The 23,795-nt window shown below is 38.7% G+C and overlaps 1 protein-coding gene across 1 annotated transcript in view; it reads left to right on the top strand.

Annotated features, from left to right (window-relative positions):
- The window catches only part of LOC148424129 (kalirin-like), a 155,631-nt gene that overhangs the window by 28,588 nt on the left and 103,248 nt on the right, over window positions 1-23,795 (top strand). Inside the window, exons 2-12 of the mRNA XM_088415368.1 lie at window positions 8,332-8,406; window positions 12,194-12,308; window positions 13,849-14,041; window positions 14,126-14,299; window positions 16,562-16,645; window positions 16,829-16,960; window positions 17,227-17,349; window positions 19,233-19,355; window positions 19,443-19,634; window positions 20,727-20,858; window positions 23,487-23,567. Coding sequence (XP_088271494.1) covers window positions 8,332-8,406; window positions 12,194-12,308; window positions 13,849-14,041; window positions 14,126-14,299; window positions 16,562-16,645; window positions 16,829-16,960; window positions 17,227-17,349; window positions 19,233-19,355; window positions 19,443-19,634; window positions 20,727-20,858; window positions 23,487-23,567 — 1,424 coding nt within the window. The remainder of the gene's footprint in view (window positions 1-8,331; window positions 8,407-12,193; window positions 12,309-13,848; window positions 14,042-14,125; window positions 14,300-16,561; window positions 16,646-16,828; window positions 16,961-17,226; window positions 17,350-19,232; window positions 19,356-19,442; window positions 19,635-20,726; window positions 20,859-23,486; window positions 23,568-23,795) is intronic.

The following is a 23,795-nucleotide window of genomic DNA, read 5'->3' as shown; positions in this document are numbered from 1 at the left end:
TGTGTATGTGTGTGTACAGTACTGATACTCGGTAGCTAATGTTACAAAGACATAATAGGTGACACGGTTATACATTCCTGAACGTCAACAAAGTCTGATTCAGTAGGCCACCTTCTGTCACCGTTGCAACACAAGTTCTGGCAGCTGGTTCTCGTGGCAGCTGTTTCCAGGCTGCAGCCTGCTTCACCTGTCGTCCTCCAAAGACATGTAGACATGCACACTGAGGCACATGCATGCACAAACACACACACACACACACACACACATGGCCACACACACATACACACGCAAACGCACACGTACGTCCATTCACAAAGTATTACAGTAGTGTGATAGTTTTATTTTATTTTTTTCCGCCAGCCAAAATGTCCACACAGTAATACAGGTAATAGATGACATGAGGTGCGCACACACACACTTGCATTTAAGTAGACTGAGTGTCATTAGTGTATAATTATTAGTATATGAGCATAATTTGAAAATTGGGACTACTGCATATATCATGTCAAGTCAAGTCATATGTGTATAATCACCACAGGGTCTTAAAGGGCTTCGTAAGTGAAAACAAATCACAGAGAATATCACAAAGTCATAATGGCATCCCCTGACCTAAGTTCATCATCACTGATTATCATTGGTATTTGTGTGAATGTGCAATGACATGTATGTGCTGCGTTTTCAGATGGGTTATGGGTGTGTGTGGGGAGTGGTTACCAGTGTTAATGGCTCTAGCAGGATTGCGTGTCAACCTTTAACATGGGCATGTCTGGAAACATTGAGTGAGTACGTGTGTGCATGTGTGCGTGTGTGTGCAGTCCCAGCCAGCTACCATGAATTTAACCTTACAATTTGTCATGTGAATAGTCAGTGATAACATAACTGCACAGGCACACAAATACTGAGCACTTTTTCCCTCAAATAGTTGGTGCTCTAGCACAATTTTATAATTTGTTCAGTTAAACTAATTCATATATACAGTATGTACTTTTCACAATGTGGGATGGGGTAGAAAAGTAGAGGCTCTTAAAAAAATTGTGTGAGCTTGGAGGGGAAAAGATGCCTTTGAAAATGTTCGGCTTTGACAGTCTTGAAATCACTTTGACAGACATCGCGGTTTCAGTCTCAAACACTAACACATTTTTTTTTATTTGATTGTCCCAAAGATATATATACTATAAAACTGCTCTTAAAATATGAGCTCACCATTAATGATACACCAAACAAAGGCTGTTAGTGTCTCTCTTCAATATCAAACATCGCTATTACTCAGGTTTGTCCCATATGCAAGCATTATATATCTTACGAAAATGTATACAAATTACATTGATGCAATTCATTTCAATACAAAACATCAATTAGATACAAATGAGTACTTATCAATACAAAATCTTCGCATATGCTAATATATACCAAAGGGAAATACCTGGCACAAATGAATTAAACAAGCTAGACACATGCAAGGCAGCACAGTGTAAGATAGGAACTAACATTAGATTGCATTTTATCCACAGTCACAAATTGTTGTTTCAACAAACACATTTTGGACATATTATCATAAATGACAACATTCTTACAAAAAAAAGTACAACTAACAGAAACTTGTGGGCCAGATTTTACAGAGCGACAGAACGTTTATGTCACCAAGAGTGACTGTTATAACTGAAGTCACGCCGTCCTTCCTACAGTGATCCCTCCTACTTCGCGGTCTCAGATATCGCGTTCTCAGTACTTTGCATGTCTTTCCAGGAAAAAGTAATAACAATTAAAAATATATATTTTTTTTAAATGCGCAAAATTGCAAAAAAATGAAAAAAGTACACTATACAGTACTGTATCCATCAAATAACTAAGTAATATGAGTTAATAACTATGTTAAGAATTATTCAAGCGTTAAGAGTTCGTGATGTTTTTATCTTATTTTGAAATGCAAGCTTTTAATTTCTCGGGTCGCGTTGCATTTCCGTTTCCTATTTTACGTTCTCTGTGCGTCATTCAGCTCGTTACGGTGACGTAGTGAAGGACAACTTAAGCTCATATTTATAGTTTATTATCATTTATGTTGATAACGCAACGCTACTGTCTATGTTTAGTACGTTTAGTAAGTGATGAGTGTTTAATCTGTTTGTATGTTCGTTTGTGTAGAGGTTTATAGTTAGTAGTTGTTGTTAGTTGTTGCTAACCCGCTAATGTCGGCTAAATATACAGTAAATTCATACATTTGACAAGTGTTTATATGTTAGTTGACTGACTTTAACATTGTTGTTGATTTATTATTCAACAGATAATACATGATACACCATACATGAGCCAAAATAAATGTGAAGTTCAACGTGATGACTTGCGTACTCTTTCACCGGAGTCTTGGTGCAGATAACCAGTCCTGAGAACAAATTCTCAACAAACTAAGTAATATTAGTTGTTTAATGAATATACAATAATGTTAATAAGGATAATGTAATGTTAAATAATAGGAGAAGGGAAATAAAAAATACAAAAATATAAAAAGGATTGTTTATGGTTACTGCAGCTATATTGCGGTGTACATAGAAATCTAGGAACTGATACCCTAACTTTGCAGTTTTCATTATGTTATGGGGTTGACACCCCACCATTAACCGCAAAGTCGGGGGGATCACTGTATATCTATTACTGTTAAAGGATAAACTGAATCATTTCCAAAACATAATTATTTTGGATGCGGGCTATGGGGCCAGGTACCAATTGATCCATGGACCGGTACCGAGCAGACCAACGGTTGGGGACATCTGCTAAAGATTATTACATTGATTATTCATCAAAATTTAAGATGTTGTCTGTTTTCCAACAACAGTCTACTTTTTTTACATCAAATTATCGGTGCGTGTCAGGGGCGCAACAACCATATGTATGCTGTCCACCTCAACAGGCACCACTCCGCCTCAAACAAACTGGGCCTCTACCTGCGCTGGCAGTTAATCCCCGGACACACCGGACACCAGTCTACCAAATCAGGGCCCATGGTGCTCAAAGTACTTTGCAAAGGCTGAAATTCACCCACACTTGGAAGCTTGTGCCACTCAGGGCATTGCCAGGTCCAATGATAGCCAATTATGTATCAGTGTCTTGCTTAAAAAAAAAAGAGCAAAAAAATTCAAAGAAAAAAAACAGCAAATTTTTGCAGCTCTTTCTCAATTGTAGTTATATTTGTACTAAGGTACAAATTAGTGTTGGTAAGCTAAAATGTCTGCCTTCAATTTTTCTATTTACTGTTTTATGCATTAAGGGACCGTAAAAAGGAGTTCATTGGCTATCCATTCTAGAGCCGCTTATCTTCACAAGGGTCGCAGCCTTGCTGGTGCCTATCCCAACTGACTTGGGGCAGTAGGCAGGACACCCTGAACTGGTTGCCAGCAAAGTGCAGGGCACACAGAGAATAACAATCATTCCCACACCCAATCACACCTAAGGACAATTTAGTATGTCCGTTCATTGGAATTTTATTTTGCCATTTATTGGAATCTGTATCAGCCTAAAAATAAAATCCACCATTTATAACTAAACCTATCTGTGTGCAATAACTCCCTCAGTATGTTGAATGCTATCTGGCACAAAATCATTATAACTGAAGTTAAAATAGCAATTGTTTTAGTGTTGTACAGTAGAAAGTATATACAGTAGATCACAATTTTCTACCAATTTGCAAAGTTTCATTGGTTATTATTGGTCAGCACATGGACCGTAAGCTCTTTTTTTTTGACTAATACACTGCACAGAACTGCAGTCGAGTTGAAGGTCAGATCAAATTACGTCTTTTGGTGCTAGACCACTCATTGGCTTGACGCTAATGTGACTTGACTGAAGCAAGCCTAATCTGTATTCCCTCCTTTCCTCCTCTTCTGGCATGTAAATGAGTGTTTATTTGGACCAGTCATTCATTCACGCTTATTAGATTTTCATTCACTCAGTGTTCTTATGCTAAGTGGAGAAAGTCAAAGTGTCCCTGCTTCCCTTTTCTGCTTCTGTCTTGTGTGTGAGAGAATTCGGAGGCTAAAAAGAAGAACAAAAAATATAGATTCAGACTTTTACAGGACATTTCAAGACAAAATGTTTGTGAGGGTTTCTAAAATATCCATTCTATTCTCAGCAACATTCTGTTATCCTTCCATTGGGATTCTAGGCGCCATGGAAGCATAACAAAAAGCTCAATTAGACACAGTGGTGTAGGTTGGTGGAGAAAGGCCTCTTCCAGATTAGGAAACATAATGGCTATGATTTTATTCTAATTATACAGAAATGACAGAATCACAACTTGTACACAAATCAACTGCGACTGCAGCTTCATTGCAAATCTATATATTCGAAAGTGTCAAAATTATTGAAAAGTGTGGTGGAAGCACACAGCAAAGGTGCGATAACATGGTTAAAAACATCTCAGCTATTGTCATGCTATTATTGTTGCAGGTGCATCAATCAAGAATTAGCCTACAGAGCTGTATGGTTTTATGGTGAAAACGTTGTGGAAACGTCCAGTTACAAAGTTTACATAGCGGCAAAATTATTTGCCCTACATTCCAAACTGTGCAACGTGACACTGTGCAGTTGAAAGTTGAGGTGCGATGAAAGGTGAGACTTGATCAAAATGTGTTTGAAAAAACTGTAAATATGCTGTTTGGTGTCTCATTAAAGGATTGCACTTAGTGCTCTGTGTTGACGAATACAACAAAAGTCTGAGCACGCAAGTGGTTTTTGCTGTTTGTTTTTCTGGATAGTTTGTGTGTATCCAGTCAATTCATTGGCCACAAGCTGTTTAGTTTGAATATCCATATGCTGCTGCAATCACATCTGTAATGTATGGCTACAGCGTACACACGCAAGGATGGAGAAAACACATGCTGGATGAAAGTTGTACATATGAGAGAGGGAAGACAAAAAACGTTGGGAAAAAAAAGATAAAATAAAATAAGATCTAAGAAGTTTGATGAACACTTTAAACGGCATCGGTGATGAAAAGTGTTGATGTGAGATCAATGTGAGGTAGAGGATGCAGCAGGCTTGAGATGAAAGCAAAATTTTGGTCATTCTTGTCCTATGGGAGAAGCGGCAGGAAGTGTGTATTTAAGTTTACTTCACTTCCTGATGTAATAAACCTCCAGTCACAGTTACAGTAAAAGCAAATCGCAAGCTCACTATTTTTTGTGTCCATTATTATTATTGCAGCTTTGTATTATGTGGTTACAAACTTGGCAGGCACTTTTACAAACGCTCAACACAAGCAGCTGCTTCTCTTTTTCTGCCCTGCAAAAGTGCAAATTTATCATTCAGTTTTATGTTACAGTCATGGAGTCTATGATTAAGGTTTTCGGTTATTAATGTTGAGCATTTTAAATATTTACAATTGTCACCAGACTGCTAAGAAAAACAGCACCACTAGCACACCAAACACCATGAAATAATTACTTTAGATTGATCTAGAAATATCAGGTCCCTAATATTCTTTCCCAACTTTGATAGGAAGGCATAAAAATGCTGGAATTTAAACAGATCATAGGTATTTGTCCTGCCCCGCTTTCGGAATCTTTCGGAAACTTAGAGCAGTGGTTCGCAATCATTTTTCAGTGATGTACAGGGGGTACCCCCCCAAATTCTCAATAAATATTTGTCCACAGAAAGATATAAAAAAATAAAAGCATGAACCGTCCTGTTTTGGGGTAACAGTAGATATAGCTTCACAAAAATAAATAACTTAATTATTACTAAATATTTGTCCCCCCAAAAAAGATTCAACATAAAGTGTCAGAACTGTTCTAAAAAAAAAAAGAATAAATATTAGTCCACAGAAAAAAAAATCAACTTTTGGGATCATAGCAGACATGTGTTCACAAAAATAAATCATAAACTCGACAGGTAACGAGAGGTTGCACATGATAATTTGGGTTGAACCATTCTAGTATGGGGGAAAATCTGGCTTTTTACTAGAATGGAATTGAATAACCTACTAAACATAAAATGTGTTTTATGGACTTATATTTTTTGAATCAATTAACTAATTCAATGATTATTTTTAAATGATTTTTACATCAAGTATCCTCTGAAGTTCCTTCAAGTACTCCCAGGGATACAAGTACCCATATTTGAGAATGAATGACTTCAAGCATTGTTAAAAAATGCTGCTGGGTTATTCAGACTGCCTCAAAAACGGACTGCCAGAACGTGCTTTAGATCAGCTCCAGCAAGGTGCGTCCGTTGCATCAGGCAGTATACAAACAGTTCCAAGCACAAAGTCATCATTGGTCTCCAGTGTTCTCTTTTTTTTTTTTTTTTTTTTTTTTTCAGTTAATGGGGACCGGAACACCCCCACCACAAGTGAATTTCAAAAGTAGGATTTGCCTCCTGACAGACATTGTATGTAAATGAAATGACCGCCTACCTTTCTTCCCAGTAATGTGCAGGATGTGTCTTTTTTTTGGATACAAACTTTATTTTCTTTTACTCAAACAACATTCAGTGTGCGAGAGTGTGGTAAGAGCGGCAGCTAACGCTCCTCAAGTCCCCTCTGCAGTGAGTCCTAACCCCCGGCACCATACTGAAACACAAGGACCATGCGCTGCAATGGAAGGTGCTCTTAAAGAGATATTCATGTCCTTAACTGTTGTCGGGAGACACAGGGAGATTCCCCCAACAGAGCTGAAGATTCCCCCGAGTTAGAGCCCGCACCCACAGGGAGGCAGAGATCATGGCGAAGCAGTCATTCTATTTTATTTCATTTTATTTTATTTTACATACCGCTTCAACACACGCACATGCCACTTCTCTTGAACTCCAGCATCACAAAAGCAGCTCAAATTTAGCCTACCACACAAATGCAAATAAACCAGCATGGATTGCAGCCACAGCTAATGATAGCAAAGATGCTAATGTAGCGAGCCAAAGGAAAGCTATTTGCCAAACTTAACTGCAGAATATCCAGGTTTAATCTTACCTTTCAAAACTTCTTAGTTTCTTAGCTAGTTAAGTAGCTTAATTGACGATTCTACACAACAAGAATAGGGCATACTGTGACATGTTCTGCTTGGAGATAAGTCAGACAGTTTCCTTTGTGTTAAAAAAAAAATCTGCAAACTCTTTGTTGCACACACATACACTTATATCTTACACATGCACACGAATACCCACAGGCACACACTTGCTCTCAGACTTGTTGAGGTTGGCAGGCTGACTTCTCACTTTCCTTCCTTCATTTCCTTAAAACAGTTTTTGAGTGCAAATCACATCAGTTTGAATGTCTAATGACTCTGCTGGCATGTTTGGGATGTGTGATTTAACAGCAAGTCTTTGCCACCAAAATACATGTACAGTATTGTATACTTGGACAAATATGTGGCACACCCCATTACCTAATTAATTGTAACTAAGTAATTGAGTTTGGATGAGATCCAAAGTTGCCAATTCTTCATTTTATCAAGGCATGCTGGATGACTTTTATGCTTACGTTTTTTGGGACGGTTTGATGACGTCACATTTTTGTTTGTTCAAAAGCAAAGTCCAGAGTTATTTGGATGGGTTTTACACCTCATGTTTTTTTATTGTAGGCATTAAATTACTCTAATTACCGGGAAAGACAATTAATGTGAGTGTGTGTACGTCTCAAAACTTTCTATCTTTTCTTGTCATATCTTCTAATCTTGCATCTTCTTCTGTTAACACCCCTTTGTGAGGAAGGCTGCTCCAGGCTTTGGTATAAGTGTCCCAAAAAATGCCAAAGAAGTTAAATCCCCTTGCAAGAAGACAAAATTGACTAAATTTATCCATGCACATAAAAAGCACTTTTAAAATATTATACGTATTGTGTTTAATAATATGATAGCAGTATCACAATAGCTAACAAATACAAACCGGTAAAGACATTTTCTGAGCGTTTTAGTGTGTCAAGTAGTGTGAAGGCAGCGGTGAGAACATCATTTAATCTGAACCGGGATTTAAAAACATTCATCTTTAGCACAGCAGGACTCGGACATTCAGCCACATCCCCCTCTCATGAGAGAAAAGAATGATCTTGGGAAAGTGCAAAATGATGGAGGATTATAAACCACATTCTGTTAGCAGAACAGCCCTGCAACTGCTGAAGTTTCAAGTCTTCCAGTTGTGAAAGACAAAAATGTTGTTTGAAAGGCAATAAGAAGCAGCAGCATGGCAACACTTTTTCCACCGCACTTTCAGAAAATGCTTGTGTCAGCGAGGCTCCATGTTTTTCCCTCGAAGGAATGTTGATCTGATAATTGGATTAATTATAAAATCGTAAAGCTCTACTGACTGTCACTTTTGCTTCTTTTTTATTTTTTCATCTTGTTGCAGGGTCTCTGAGGACTGAAGGCATCAAGGCTTCTGATGTTCTACCTGTCTTGAAGGAGAAAGTTGCCTTTGTGTCTGGTGAGTTTCATTGAACTCATCACCTGACAAAACCTGGGTTACTGTTGCCAAGGCTGATAAACTTTCAATGTGATGCTTTCTTGAGAGAAATGTGCCAAAAATAAATGATGTAAATCTCAATTTGCACAAATAGTAAGTTTGGTGTGCAATTTTCCTCTAAAAGTACATCCATCATACTGCTTATCCTCACAAGGGTCGAGCACCCATTTGCACACACAAACACACTTAAGGACAATTGAGAGCACGGGTTGACAACACAAAATGTTGAAAGAGCTGTAAAAAAAATAAAAATCTCTGTGGAGCCACAAACATTTTTTAAAGCCTTATACAAGCCATTTGACGAAGGCAACGCATGCCATAAGTGTCTATATGAGCTATATTAGCTTACTATCAAAATGGGTTACTAATGAGCATTTACAGTATGTTGAAATTGGTACTTTCCCTCCGGCACAGGCCTCATGGAGAGAATGACACACCACGTGACTGCTCTGCTGTACGATGGAGCTTTAATTTCCACCCATCCATTGTCTATAGTCGCTTACCCTCATTAGGGTTGCTGGCATTCTGGTGCCTATCCCGGCTGACTTCAGGCAGTAGGCGGAAAACACCCTCAACTGGTTGCCACCAATTGCAGGGCACGCAGAGACAAACAACCACTTATACTCTCAAACACCTCTCAGGGCAATTTTGAGTGCCTAATTCACCTGACATGCATGTTTCTGGGATATTGGGAGGTAAACGGAGTACCCAGAGAAAGTCCACTTGGGTATGGGGAAAATATACAAACTCCACACAGGAATACCAGAGCTGAAATTGAATCTAGGACCTCTGAACTGTGAGGCGGACTTGTTCACCAGTCTGCCATCGCCTCAGTCTCACATCCATTACAATATTAGTGTACTGTATTATGTTTAGGTGCACTGGTGAAATTGAAATACAATAAACAAAATAGATTTTTGTTGTCATTTTTTTATGTTAAGGATTCAAAAAAAAAAAAGTAAATGGGATGCCGTCCTCAAACCTGAGCAACAAAACACACACACACACACACACAAAATCCCAAAGTGTAATTCCAAATTTATACTGACAAAAATCAGAAATACCTTTTTAAAACCATTTGTTGCTTAACTCTTATCGGGAAAGGCAACCCGCTGATCACATCTTTAGTAACTATGGAGTGCAACACTCCCATCAAATAGTCACACATAATTATTACAGTGCTCAATAATCTTAAAGTTAAGAGGAGCACTGGCCGCAAGTGTCATTGCTATTCATTAAAAAAAAAAAAATGGAGTCACTCATTATTTTACATGATGATAATTCTTGTTGGCAGGGAAAGTGTTAATATGTGCCTATGCCAGGAATATATACTTGGCTGTTTAATGTGATTTTTGTTTTCGGACATGATTGGACAGCTTCTCGACAACAGGCATGTCATATGTTTTTGTATTTCACAACTTCTCATTCCAACATAAACATACAGGCAATCCTTCCACATTGGCAAAAAAAGCAAATGATTCAGTTCAAGAACTGTTGAATCCTCCCTTCTCCTCAGCTATGTTTGTCTTTTTCCCTTTGGGAGCAGAGGCCCATCCAAACTGTTGGGTATCAATTAGGCTTTGCATAAATCAGTGGTAACTTAAATGGAGTTGTGAATCGACCATTGAAAACAAACTTACCAAAGTTTTCACTTTCTTGTCAGAACAGATCATAGCATATTGGCGTCAGAGAAAAATGAAGGGATATTGCTCACGTCTTCATACTTCTGATAGATCTGCAAAAGGAGTGCACATATGTGAAATCTACGTACTGTACACACTTTAGTACTTGTGTGTATATGGGAATTTGGCTGGCTAATGAGAATTATATTCATCTGTTAAGTAGTCAGTTAAGAAGGCCCAGCTAAGCAGTGTATTAACATCTTTTCACTACGCTGCCTTTTACGCTGACCTCGCAGCAAATTCAGACATCAGCTCTGAAAGACAAAAGAGCTTAACACTAAAACTCTAACTGAGGTCATTGGTGAACCTCATGCCTACGTATCAGACTCATCATTACTCCATTTCATAACTTGACTCTTGAGCTATTTCATTCAGGTATTCGATATCACTTTCACACACAATCTATTAACAGCAAGTAATAGAGATAACAGGCACAGGCATATTAAGGGAGTGTGTGCAGTCCACGAAGAGTGGCAACTTCACTGTGACTAAATACGTAGAGGCTTGCCATCAATGGAAATAAGAGCATGCAAGTCATTTACCTCAAAAGTAAGGGTTGACATTTAGTGCAGGGCTGTTATTGGCCATTTTTGTATTTTGCTTTTTTGCATTTAGTGTGGCCAAGCTGTGAGGTTTTATCAGGGATATTATATGCCAAATGCATTTGGCCACATAAAGAAAAAACAATTTTGATGACAATTTGATGGTTCAACAAAGTTGTTTTTTTTTTTTTTTTTCCTCAACATAAAAAGTAATACACCAACATTGCAGGATTTACAAGGCGCTGCAAATATGTGCTGCTTGTAGTATAGGGTAGGGAGAATTGGCTTTGCAATGATAATTGTTATTGTCTTTTCATCTTCCGGTTTCATTTCTCTTTTATCATGTTTGATTTTCATTTCATCACAAATAAACAGGCATAAAAGTGGAAATTCATGGTGGTAACTATTTCATGTCCCGACCGATTTGTTAGATTTGTCATTTGTCATCAATAGAAGGCAAACTTCATGAGGATAACAATATTGAGGAGTGATCAAAACATTGCTTTTTTTTTACATTGCTATTTAAAAACTTTTTATCATATATATATATATATATATATATATATATATATATATATATATATATATATATATATATATATATATATATAACACGTCTTCCAAAATTAAAATTGATAGAAGGTATATATTCAAATTCTACACATAATTCCATTCAAATGATTTATAATAAATGGCAATAGCTAAAAAAAATTACAACGTTACGTTATCATTCCCTTAAAATGATCTAGTCTAAATTCCGATGTCATTGCTGTACAACTTTGTGAGATGAATCAGGGAGTGGATTTCATTTTCGGTCTTGGCATACAGATCGATGTCTTCCATAGAGGCCGAAGCTGCCGATCTTTTTTTATATTTTTAATTTATTTCCACTGCATTTTTCACAATAAAGCAAAATGTACTGTACCCTTTGGTGGAAAGAATACTAAACATATCTCGGATGGGGGCTAACTCCGGTAGACAAATGCGCTTTAAGAAAAAATCATTAGCATTCTCCCTCCCTGGAGGATTTGCCCAGGCAGGAAATAGCCAGGGAAAATCATCCAGGGCGTTTAACACCCCGAACATATGACTGATGTGAAATTCTCGCATCTGGCGTCGCTACACAAGAGTGTGTGCCAAAACAAGCAGATGCAAAAAGCGCCTCACTGCTCTCGCCACTCATCTGACCCTAACACGATTTGCACACTGAGCTTTAGGGCTCCTAATGGCCGGACAAGGCAATGCTAAGACCTCCTTGTAATTCTTTTGATTTTTCTTTCTTTATTATTATTATTCTAAGGTTAAAACAAATCACCTTTGTTGGGGCTTTTCCAAATTTAGTCATGTTCAACCAGGTAAAAATTTACATTTAAAAGGAGTCTAAAAAGCTAGTTGAATTTGGTAGAAATTTGGTAGGCACATCAAGCACACATTTGGGTTTATTGGACTTATTTAGATTGCATCCAGTTTCACTATAAACATTTGGGTGAATTCTGAAGCTAAATGTTTGTGGATGTGGCGCAGGTGGGCGGGACAAACGAGGAGGACCCATCTTGACGTTCCCTGCACGAAGCAACCATGACCGAATAAAACAGGAGGACTTGAAAAGACTGGTCACCTATCTGTCTACTGTTCCCAGGTAGACACACACTGATGCACAGACACACACAGAAACAAATAAATATGCACAGTATTCCCACCAGGGCTCGTTTTTGTTCTAATAAATGCATTGACAAGAGGGAATTGTGCCAAATGGAAGGAGCATGAAGTGGCTAGTAGAGCGCTTGATGGTGGAATCAAAGGAGCAGATGGAGCCTTGGGTTTTATTTGCATCAGCATGAAAGCGCTCCAGTGTTTGCAACAGACTCTTGTACACGCTGCGTCACTTCAAGCCTATTTAGCACCCTGACATGCTTTGAACAGTCCAACAATGCTACTAGACAGAGACAACAAGAAATAACCAAAAAATAGAGTATGTTGACAAATTCACTGCCAGGTAGCTCCAGTTTATGCCGTCACATTTATTTTTTGTGTACCTTGACCATATTTAATGATCTATGTTCAGGTGATGTTCCGTCTATAAATAATGTTTAATCTTCTATGCACTTCTATTGTACCATATGTACAATATCTAATGGGCTGTCTAGAACTGAAATGCCACATTTTCTGATTTACGATTGCTTTGTTGGTTGAGTGTAGGGTATGTACATTTACTATCATCTGTCATATGCCTCAGCTGACACAGCCTTCACATTCTGCTTGCATACTCCTGAAACTAGAAATGTAAGCTAGACGAGGATTGATGTACACAACGTTGCTGTTGTGTACTGAAATGGAAAGTGCTTGAAGGGAATTTTGGAAAATATTTGTTAGCCACCCAACAGTAGTAATATCTTGCTCAGATAAAGGCAAACTACAGTTCTTATGAGGTGGATTATCAAAACATTCTATCCATCTGTTCCTGGTCTAGCCCTTTTTTCAAATTTTAGAACCCTTTGCGGTTTGCCCACCCCTGACTTAGAGTGTCCAATATACGTACCATGCATGTTTTTGGAGCAAAGGACTTTAATCAAATTGAACAATAAGATTTTTCAATTAATTTACTCTCAATTTATAAAGAGAAATGTACTTCTGTCATGGCATTAAAAAGCATGACATTAGATTGGCTGATGTTTGCAGAAACCCTGTTAAAATATAGCCTTCACAAATCCCCATTTGAGAACCGCTGCTCTAGTCCACCTGAACTGAATAAATAACACACATGTACCGTGCACAAAGTAAATCTTTCAAGGGTAAAAAAAAACAATTCAACATAAGTACCTGACGATTGAGTACATAAAAGAAAAGATTCAAAATGGCCTGTAATTGGTCGTCTTTCTCCATAGCAGCCAGACTGTGCTAATTCAACTGCAGTTTCCATGGCGACTTGGTGAACACTGAATTTTCTCGAGCCAGACTTCCTGAATTTACATAAATAGTGAGCAAGGTGAGGGTGTCTTCAGGTGATGGCAGTTGGTAACACATAGATTTGAAGTTCAAAATGTATTGTGATTTCTGCTTAGAATCACGACAAAGCATTCCTTTCATATGTTTCTTCACATTTTCGTCCATCGGTTGTAGACTTCTTTTAGAAGACCTGATGCTCTATCAAACATTATCTTGACCTGTCTTGACTGTAGTGAGGATGTGTGCAAGAGAGGCTTCACTGTCATCATCGATATGCGGGGCTCCAAGTGGGAGCTAATCAAGCCTCTGCTGAAGACACTGCAGGAGTTTTTCCCGGTCGAGATCTGCGTGGCACTCATCATCAAACCAGACAACTTCTGGCAGAAGCAGAAGACCAACTTTGGCAGCGCAAAGTTCTCCTTTGAAGTGAGTGGTCTCATTAAATCTGAAAAGCAGCCCTCGGCTAAAGTGAATCTCCTGCTGAAAACTCTCTAAATTGTTTTCCACTAGACCAGTATGGTGTCGGTGGAAGGTTTGGCCAAGCTGGTGGATCCCTCGCAGCTGACGGATGACTTTGAAGGCTCTTTGGATTACAACCACGAGGAGTGGATGGACCTGAGAGTCTCCCTGGAGGAGTTCATGTCCAATGCGGTTCATCTTCTGTCCCGATTAGAGGACTTGCAGGTGGGATGATGAATTGGGCTGAAGTGATGAACGTATGGATGACCTGATGAATGATTTGATAAATGGATGTACAGTATACATGTACAGTATGTGCCCGTCACAGTTTTAATGGAAAGGGAAATAAATTGAGGATTGCTCAGTAGATGGATGGGTGGCTGGTTGGTTAGGTCGGAAGTCACCAACTGCTGTTCCATGGCCCATAACCGGTCCGGGGATTTACTTGTATCAGTACCATAATGACGTTTTGGAACTGATTTAGTTCATTGTTTAACAGTTCACTCATTTATGTTTTGTGGCTTCATCTTAATTGTTTGGCGCCGCTTCTGGCCGCTGTTGATACTACATTTTGTTAGAAGAGGGACGGTGCAGCTTCAATTGAGAACAGCCACTGTAGACACCCACAAAGTGTTGACCGGTCCGCGATGACAAAAAAGTTGTGAACCCTTGAGGATTTTTGATCGAATGGAATACAGTGAGCCCTCGTTTATCAAGGGGGTTACGTTCCAAAAATAGCACACGCAAAGTGAAATCCGTGTAGTCAGCTTTTTAAAAAATTTTTTTTTATTTTACAATGCAATATACAATATATTTTAAAGCCCAAAATTGATTTAAAACAATAACTTTAATATAGTAATACAAGGTTGAAAACATTGTCACTCACGTATTTCACAGTCCCAGCTGTGCCGCTCCGCTTTAGTGTCTGTTTCTACTGAAGGTGCAGGCATCTTTCTCCGAGAGTAGAAAATTGTTATGGGTAGTTGTTGGCGCTCTTTTTATAAACGCATATGCACGGACATCGAGTTAAAGTGAAGCCTCTTATAACAATACACTTGAAATTTTAATTTATGACAAAAGAAATCCAGGTAAAAGTCAGATTTCCAAAGCTGTGCATTTTTCCATTGCTGACTGTGTGCCTACATTAGTGTGTGCGTTTGCTCTCGGCACACCTACGAGTCACATGATTGGCTCCCAGAGACCAAGGTGTCAATCAATGTTCTAACTAGCACTTCTCAACATGTGCGCACTCAGGCAGTTCCTGGAGAGACACATGAGAGACGAAAGCGAACTCTAGGATCCTCTTGCCTTTTGTAATAAATTCACAAGTGATAAATCAATACAGTACAGCGTCAATATTTTAATTCGTAGACAACAGTCAAGCGATAGAGAGGCCGTCAGCTGTCTGTGTTAAATGCAACCAATGAGCTGCTCGTGTTAGCGGGAGTTGTTATTTTCAATAAAAGAAGCGAGCAGACTGAACTAGCAGCCGAGTTTATCCATGTTTATACACAGGAATATTGCAGTAGCGTTCTAGAAGAAAGGATTCTTTTAGCACAGCAAGTTAGAGACCATGGGGCTGCCACAAGGTTTGAGCTGATGGGCTAATGACCCTTGCCATGTTGATCTAGAGTGGAGCATGTAGCCAACCAAACAGGATAATGAGGAGGCAGTGTTTACATTTATTTCAACAGTCCTCCATGAAAATCTCTCCAACGCTCATTTGTGCACTCAAATGCACCCCCCCGCTCCGCGGAGACTTCAGGCTCTCTCTCTCACTAGCTCGCCCACTCACTCACCTGCAAGCCACACACCTGTCACTAGGCACTATACCTGCAACAAATATCTAACTTACAAATATAATGACAAGACTATGTGATGAAATTGCTACGATGAGATGTATTCTATCTTGCTAAGAGTTTACATCGTCACCAACCTGTTGGTGTGTCCTATACACCGTAACAATAATAATAATACCAGAATTTGACCCTAAAATTAAGGGTGAGAAATTTTTGGATGGGTTATTGAGTGAGCAGATGTGTGGATGAATGGATGAAATGACGGTTGATTGGTTATGGCAAAATTATGGCCCATTCACATGCACAAAATGTGAATGGGCCATAATTTCTTAAAGGGACATGAGTACAATTTTTCATTAAAACGGAAAAATTAAATGATTATAAATTTAAAACAATTGCAGATAAATGTGTTCTTACAACCAACAGTATGTTTTAAATATAATTGTAAGTCGAGTGTAATATCATCAAATGATATTACATGGGGGGTGTCACTCCACCGGAGGCTGCCATGTTTGTTATAGCTACGGGCAATTGTAAATGCAGCACCTCCTGCTGTCCATATTGAAAAACGGTCTAAATATTACACATTGTCCCCTTAATAGATAACCAATGAAATGAATACATTGATTGAGGGTATCTTCAGATGGATTACGGAAATGTATTTACTTTGATTTGCTTCTTTTCAAAGGAGGTATTGTCCAAGAAAGAATTTCCCTCTGATGTTGAAGGATCGCGTCGGCTAATCGAAGAGCACACACAGCTGAAAAAGAAGGTGAGCACTACCAACATGCAACTTACTCACTATGTGAAGAAAATTATTCATAACATGTTAGGCAGCTGAACTAAAGGGTTCTTCAACATATATTTTACTTTGTTTTTTTTCCTCATTCGTTTCTCAATATTGCAACAGTTTTTGATATTGTGCAAATCGTCTTTCACACCACTTCTTATGAAGGTGCTGAAGGCTCCGGTTGAAGATTTAGACCGGGAAGGTCAACGCTTGCTGCAGTGTATTCGATGTAGTGACGGTTACTCAGGGAGGAGCTGTATCTCCGGTTCCGCTGACTTCCAAAGTCTCGTGCCCAAGGTAACTTGTTTCATCGCCTCTGAATCCAGCCTGGGTTAAATATTGCTGTGACTTTTGAATATAACTCCCATTCGCTAATTTTGGGTGGATGGATTGATGGATGGAGGATGGATGGATGGATGGATGGAAGGACAGATGGATGGACGGATACTTCCGGGTGGCACAATGCAAGTGACTATTGTTGACCTGAACTGAAACAATGAAACAACCTTAATGTTTTTTTAAGGTTGTGGAACCAAAATAAAATGTGAGTGCATATGTTTCAGGTGGCCAGTCTGCTGGACAAGCTCCACTCCACCCGGCAACATCTTCATCAGATGTGGCATGTTCGGAAGCTGAAGCTGGACCAGTGTTTCCAATTACGACTCTTTGAGCAGGATGCAGAGAAGGTAAGGACCGATATCTTGTGATATCTGCTGCTACTTTAATATAGTTGTAATTTTTGTTATCATGTTATAATGTTATAATTTATCAATGTTGTCGTTTTGGGTCCCGTACTGTTGTGACTGGTGGAGTTTGGTTTTGGTGTGGTTTTAGGACTTGTTTGCTCCTTGGTGTATCAGTTGCCATGATATTTTCTATGGTCCTTTAATTTACTTTTTTTATGTCATACAGGATTGATGTCTCATAGTATTTAGGCTCAAATTTTTCAGTAGCCCGTCATCATAACGTCAAGCTGTCTTCCTAGTTTTCTTCCAGGGCTAGTGTTCCAGGTTTTGTTCTCCAAAATTACTTTTCCAAGATTAGTTTTCTGTTCGCTTTTATAGACTTTTACTTCCCCACTTACATGTCCTGTCTGCTTTTGGTTCCAGATTTGTTCCTCCAATACAAGATAGGACTATGAGAACTCTTAAAAAGAGTAAACAGTAAGAATGTTTTTGACTGAGATCAAGTGTCACATGACCTAAAGCAAGGAATTAGTGTTCACTAAAAAAAGGTGTAACAATCAAACATTTGCACCATGTAATTGATCAGCTGCAGTTGTGATTCGATAGATACCATCAATTACCATTCAGAATCATGAATATATCATAAACATCAATGCATCATTTTAAAAAAATATTTATAGTTGTAGCTTGCGGAACTTACAAAATATGTTCTTGCCTCTTCTTCACATTTGTTTAGGAGATCAACAGATGGGAGTCCAGTGACATTTGAGTTTTCACAAATAAATGTTTACAAAGTGTAGAGAATAAATGCAACAGTTTGGTCCACATAAGTGTGAGGGTGCGTGAGGACCTCAGCCTCCCAAAAAGCCATTTTTAGGGTGACACAGCTTGAATTCATTACAACAATAACCGCATGGGTGTTCACTTTTGTGAAGCTGCATAACTCACAAGTTGTGCATGACATTTTTAGAGAATATGTATACATTATATTATATATTATGCAAAAAGAGGAACTCAAATTGCTCAATGTGTATGAGAACTTCTGGTTGGCTACCTGACTTCCTTTTTATCTATAACATGGCAAATATCCATCCACCCATCCTTCCTTCCTTCCTTCCTTTCTTTCCACCCTCCACCCCCCAGTGCTTATCCTCTCTACGGGCGCTGGCTTGCTGGTACCTATCCCACCCATAGTCGGGCAGTTGGTGGGGGACACCCTGGAATGGTTTCCAGCCAATTGCATCCATCCATCATCCTAAATGCTTATCGTCACGAGGCTCTCAGATGATGGAGACTATATAAACAGCGTGAATAATGGGGTCAAAATCAGGCATTTTACTGAGATTAAAATGCAAAACAATGTCATTACACCATTCTCATTAACATCCTTTCATCCTATCAAATCAGTCCCCATGGGAACCCAGTATTCATAACAACAGTTTCTCCCGTGGGTGAATTATTTACTACTGATGTTGATTGTCTGTTGGTGTTGATGTTGCTTGATTGTGCTCCCAAACACACATTTTCACCGCTTCAGCATTTTCTAACAGTAAAATGTTGTAATTAATAAATGTAATGTTGCTGTGTACTTCCGGAACCAAAACAAAACGAAAAGATGTGGTAAAGGTCAGAGATGGCACAAGAAAGCAGGACTATTACAGAGATACAGTTTAAAAATGCTATTCATTTTTCAGGACTGATGTGTAAGCCTTGGCGGACATCTTCACTCTGGATAATCTTAAATTAATTTGTAACAGCAGCTTTTTGAATGGAAAACAGATGAATCAAACTTATTCTTAATTGTAGCCTGCACATCTGGACTTATGAAGAAGTGAGGTGATGCTAAACTAGCTGTTAGCTGTAATCAAATTCTATTTGTGCAGATGTTTGACTGGATCAGCCACAACAAGGAGTTATTTCTACAGAGCCATACCGAGATCGGCCGAGCATACCAACATGCCGCCGAGCTCCAGACACAACACAACCACTTTGCCATGAACTCTATGGTAACCACACTCCGTCGACTCACACAATGAAATCTCAATGCATATACATTGTAATGTACTATACCGTTTTCATTTTTCTCCCTTCAGAATGCTTACGTCAACATCAACAGGATCATGTCCGTAGCGGGTCGCCTTGCGGAGGCAGGACACTACGCCTCTACGCAGATTAAACAGATATCAAGCCAGCTGGACCTGGACTGGAAAAGCTTTGCTGCTGCTCTTGATGAACGCTCGACCATACTGGCAATGTCTGCTGTTTTTCACCAAAAAGCAGAACAGGTGAACCCCTAGGCATTGTTCAGTAGTATTTTCCTGGTCTTGTTTCTCAAAACATATAAAAGGTTAAAAGTATCACGACACATTTGTCCAGAATGTAACATATCAATTAATCACATATCACTAAAATGTGCATCGAAATGGAAATTGGTCAATAGGGGCCAACATTAACACTGACCCAGGGTTACCGTGCCCCACTGTCGAGCCATCGGCTTGCAATAAATGCTGTTCCTTCCAGGCCAGTACCAATTTGAATGTGACCATATATTTTCATCTGCTAAAAATGTCATAGAAGGGCATTTTTGGTTTTGTTTGGAAAGCAAATGCTAAGTAAATATTTGAATAATTTGTGGTTAATATTAAATTTAATATAGTATGAAATTGTAATTCCTTGAGTTTTGTTTGTTAATTATTCAGGAATTGTCATGAACTACTGAATACCAACGGCACAAAAGAAATGTATTGTATCCATAAATTATAGTATAAAGACACTAAATACAAAATAATTACAACAATTTATGATACTATATGACTCCATTGCTGATTTTAGTACAATCACATATAGTTTCAAAAATATTTGTCCGAAATCAACACCTTTTTCTGCCCAAAAGGTAAACAATGTACACACATGGTAAAAATATGCTTGAGTCCTAAGTATGTAGCATATACTGCACAACAGAGAATGAAGGATGATGATTATAGCTAACTTGTTCACGTCTTTACCTGTAGTGTACAGATAGGTACAATAAGTCCTCCTGGTTGTTTATGTAAAAGTACAGTTTACTACAGTTTTACACTTTCTGTTTTTAATGGCTAACAGTTTTGCATCATTATATTGTTGGCCTTTGTTGTAATAACTTGAAGATTTAGCATATCGTAAGTGCAAACTTCATTGACATACTGCATATGCCTCTGTTTACTTTCAAAAATGGTTTGGGGGGCTTTAAATAAGTGGCAAAAGAAAGTGGAAAAGAACTTAAATAAATGATAAGAATACTGCCATTAGGAGGAATGTTAAAATAAGAAAAATGAATCAGAGAAGCAATTTTCAATCAATTTTGTGATAACTCGTTCACTCCTATTTCTTTGCTGCAGTTCTTGTCAGAGGTGGAGGCATGGTGCAAGGTCTGCAGTGAGGGGGGTCTCCCGACTGAGATGCAAGAACTAGAGCTGGCCATCCACCGCCATCAGAGCCTCTATGAGCAGGTCACACAGGCCTACACTGAGGTAAAAAGACAACAACAACAACTGAAAAGACATGATTGATGTTTTTACTTGCATACGTTTCATCTGTGTTTTTAACCTGAGCTGCATACAATTTTGAAGATTTTTCTTTAGAAAGGTTCCCATAAAAATGCACAGATCACCGCAAGTTTAGCAGTGCTTGGAAAACCTGTGTAATTTTAAGATTTGACATCAGCCGTCCTATGTTAAATACCTTTCTAAATTAAAAGTGTTATTGCTTTGCAATAGAGATTGGTTAATGTTGGTGAAAACTGAAGATTGGAGAAAATTGGAGACACAAGTCCTGATTTGAATGGAGGTATAATCCAGAGCGGTCTTGGTTCTGCATTTGTATCAGACCTGGATTATTAGGTAATAATTGTGACTCAAGGAGAGTAAAAGCAAGCCCAATTTATTTCTGTTGTCTCTTTTGGTTTTAGATGTACTTCAAAATGTGACCACGTGGACTGAAACTTTGAATTATTTTTAATTGTGTGTTTTATGGAGGGGGGAGGGGATTAAGTAAGCATTTGAAAAAGCACTTGCTGTGAGCATTGTTGAGCGTTAATTATTAAAAAAAACAAAACAAAAAAACCGGTGGAGGTTTACAAGTACAGGGAAGCATTTCATATGTTATGAGGGTAGCAAAGCCTTTGATTCTCCCCGCATGGACTCAAGGATCTCTTGGCGTTGTAGTATACTGACAGCTTTTTCTGCCTCTGTTTGAGTGCTTTTCTCTGGGCCCATAGGAACTTTAGAAAGCTGTGCTTTTCAGAGAGTTGTGTTTTGGTCAGTCTTTGCCAGGTCATCTGTGAGCTACTTTATGACAGCTTTCCCCATCTGTTAGTCAGATAGTCGGGCAATATATTACCGTTGCAGGCTTTTGAGGGTTATTCAGATAGTGGAGGCATTTTCTCTCCCCCAACAAAAAAGATTGTGAAGTCATCGCTGACTCCCCTTTAGACTGACGTGCTATGTCACTTGGCAAACTTAATCTTCACCACTGCCCAAGCCTTTAACTCATCTGTCTTTCTCTGCAATCTAAATGTACACGATGCTGCCTGGAAGAGGTAGGTCAACATTATATTGTTGTTCCTCAATGGGTTTGTCTCTGAACAGATGGTCCTGTCGAACATTTATCTTGCCTCACTAAGGATTATCTCCATTGCTGCTACTGACAGAATTAAATACATGGCACAGGCAAGCTTTGGTGAAGTCTTGGAGGGCAAAGCACAACTCCTGGTAATTGAGGAATGTTGCATCTGGGTTATTGATGCAAGCTTTTGTGGTGAATTTAAAGCTTGTAGTGGTTCTGGCCCAGCTGCGTTTCCGGAATCTGCCGCCAGGCAACACTGGTTGGTGATGAAAATGAAGACCTCCTGAGTCATCTTGGTTAGAAAAAGATTTATTCTATACTTTCATACTACTAATGTTAAGATGCCTCCAAAATGGCGAGTGCCCTTGTGGCTCTTTTGTTCTTCCTTTAAACTCGTTTATCTCCTCCTTTATTACTCAAATTACTTGTCTGTGGCAAAACCCATTGGTTAAGAGGTCAGATGGTCAGGGTCCAGCAACCCCCAGCCCCCAAGGCAGGCCTAATAGGAATGCCTTTGTCTCTGTTATCTGACTTAAAAGTTACACTGGAAAATACTGCAATAAGGCTTCAACAAAATACTGAAGAAATGAATAAAGTAAATGAATATCCCAAAATACACTTCATATTGAAGAAGAAATGATATCTTTGATGAACTGGTTTTGGCACTGAACAATATGTATGGTGACTCACCATTGGTGAGGTTAGGCCAGATAAATGGATTCAGTCCAAGATCATGAGGATACAATTTCTAAGTGGTTAAAGCACAACTTAAGAACTTTCAGGTTTTGTCGTTTATATGGACAAAAGTGGTAGTGTTTTGAGTAACAGAAGACTACAATTCCCATGAGGACCAGTGCATAGCACCATGAAAGCCTAAGCTCTGATTGCCTGCATTCAGATTACATTTTTGGTTCTCGTGCCTGTGTGAAGCATGAGTAATGATGAGGTATTAAATTGTTTTACAAGCCTTCAAAAAAACAAAGATATGACACAAAACCTCAAATTATTCATAGCCTTGTTTCTTCTTTCAAGGCCGCCGTCATTTGTGATCTCCAACAGTTAATCATCTTCTTGCACAGCCATGCTAGATTCACCTGGTTGATTAACTAATGGGTGCTGAAGCATTTCTGGCTAGTTTGTGGGTCCTTTTCATCTGGAAAGAAGCGCTCAAACTCCTGACTCCAAGAAATCATTATTTCAAGTAGGATTCCTGCTATTGCCTATTTACTTGGCCTTTTACCCTTCCCAGAGAAAGTGTTACCTTAATAACAAGTTATCCCATCACAGACCAGCTCCATCTGCCAATAGCCAGGTCCAGATTTCACGCTGAGTATGTGATTTGGGGAATAAATGGATACAAGGTCATTATTAGAAATACTTTTTCTGACATTTGTTCTAGTTGTCAACAATGAGCTCTTTCTAATGTAAAACATGCCTGTGCTTATTCATGGTTGGACAACATAGCTTTAGAACAACTGCTTTCTATTCATCTCTAATTTTATTCCTATTTCTGATTCTTTTTTGCGTGTGTCCAGGTGAGTCAGGATGGAAAGGCTCTGCTAGACGTCCTTCAAAGACCTCTTAGCCCTGGCAACTCAGAGTCTCTGACAGCCACCGCCAACTACTCCAAAGCGGTAAGTACCTTTCAAAACATGGCACTTAATAAAGGGTAGAACACAGCCAAGGCCAAAAATTCCTTATCTCAATCAGCAAAATATCTGCACCATACTGTCCAAAATTGCAAATTCCAGAAAAGTTGTCAGAAAATTTTGCAAGATTTTCCTTTGGAAGTTGATTGAAAAATACTTGAAAATTTTCTAATCTGGTGTGAAATAATTGCAAAT

The sequence above is a fragment of the Hippichthys cyanospilos genome, chromosome 5 (assembly GCF_059441005.1).
Source record: "Hippichthys cyanospilos isolate Australia breed blue-spotted pipefish chromosome 5, RoL_Hcya_1.0, whole genome shotgun sequence".
NCBI classification, from domain to species: domain Eukaryota; kingdom Metazoa; phylum Chordata; class Actinopteri; order Syngnathiformes; family Syngnathidae; genus Hippichthys; species Hippichthys cyanospilos.
The sequence above is the reverse complement of the archived record's forward strand: the minus strand, read 5'-3'. Positions and strand labels throughout refer to the sequence as shown.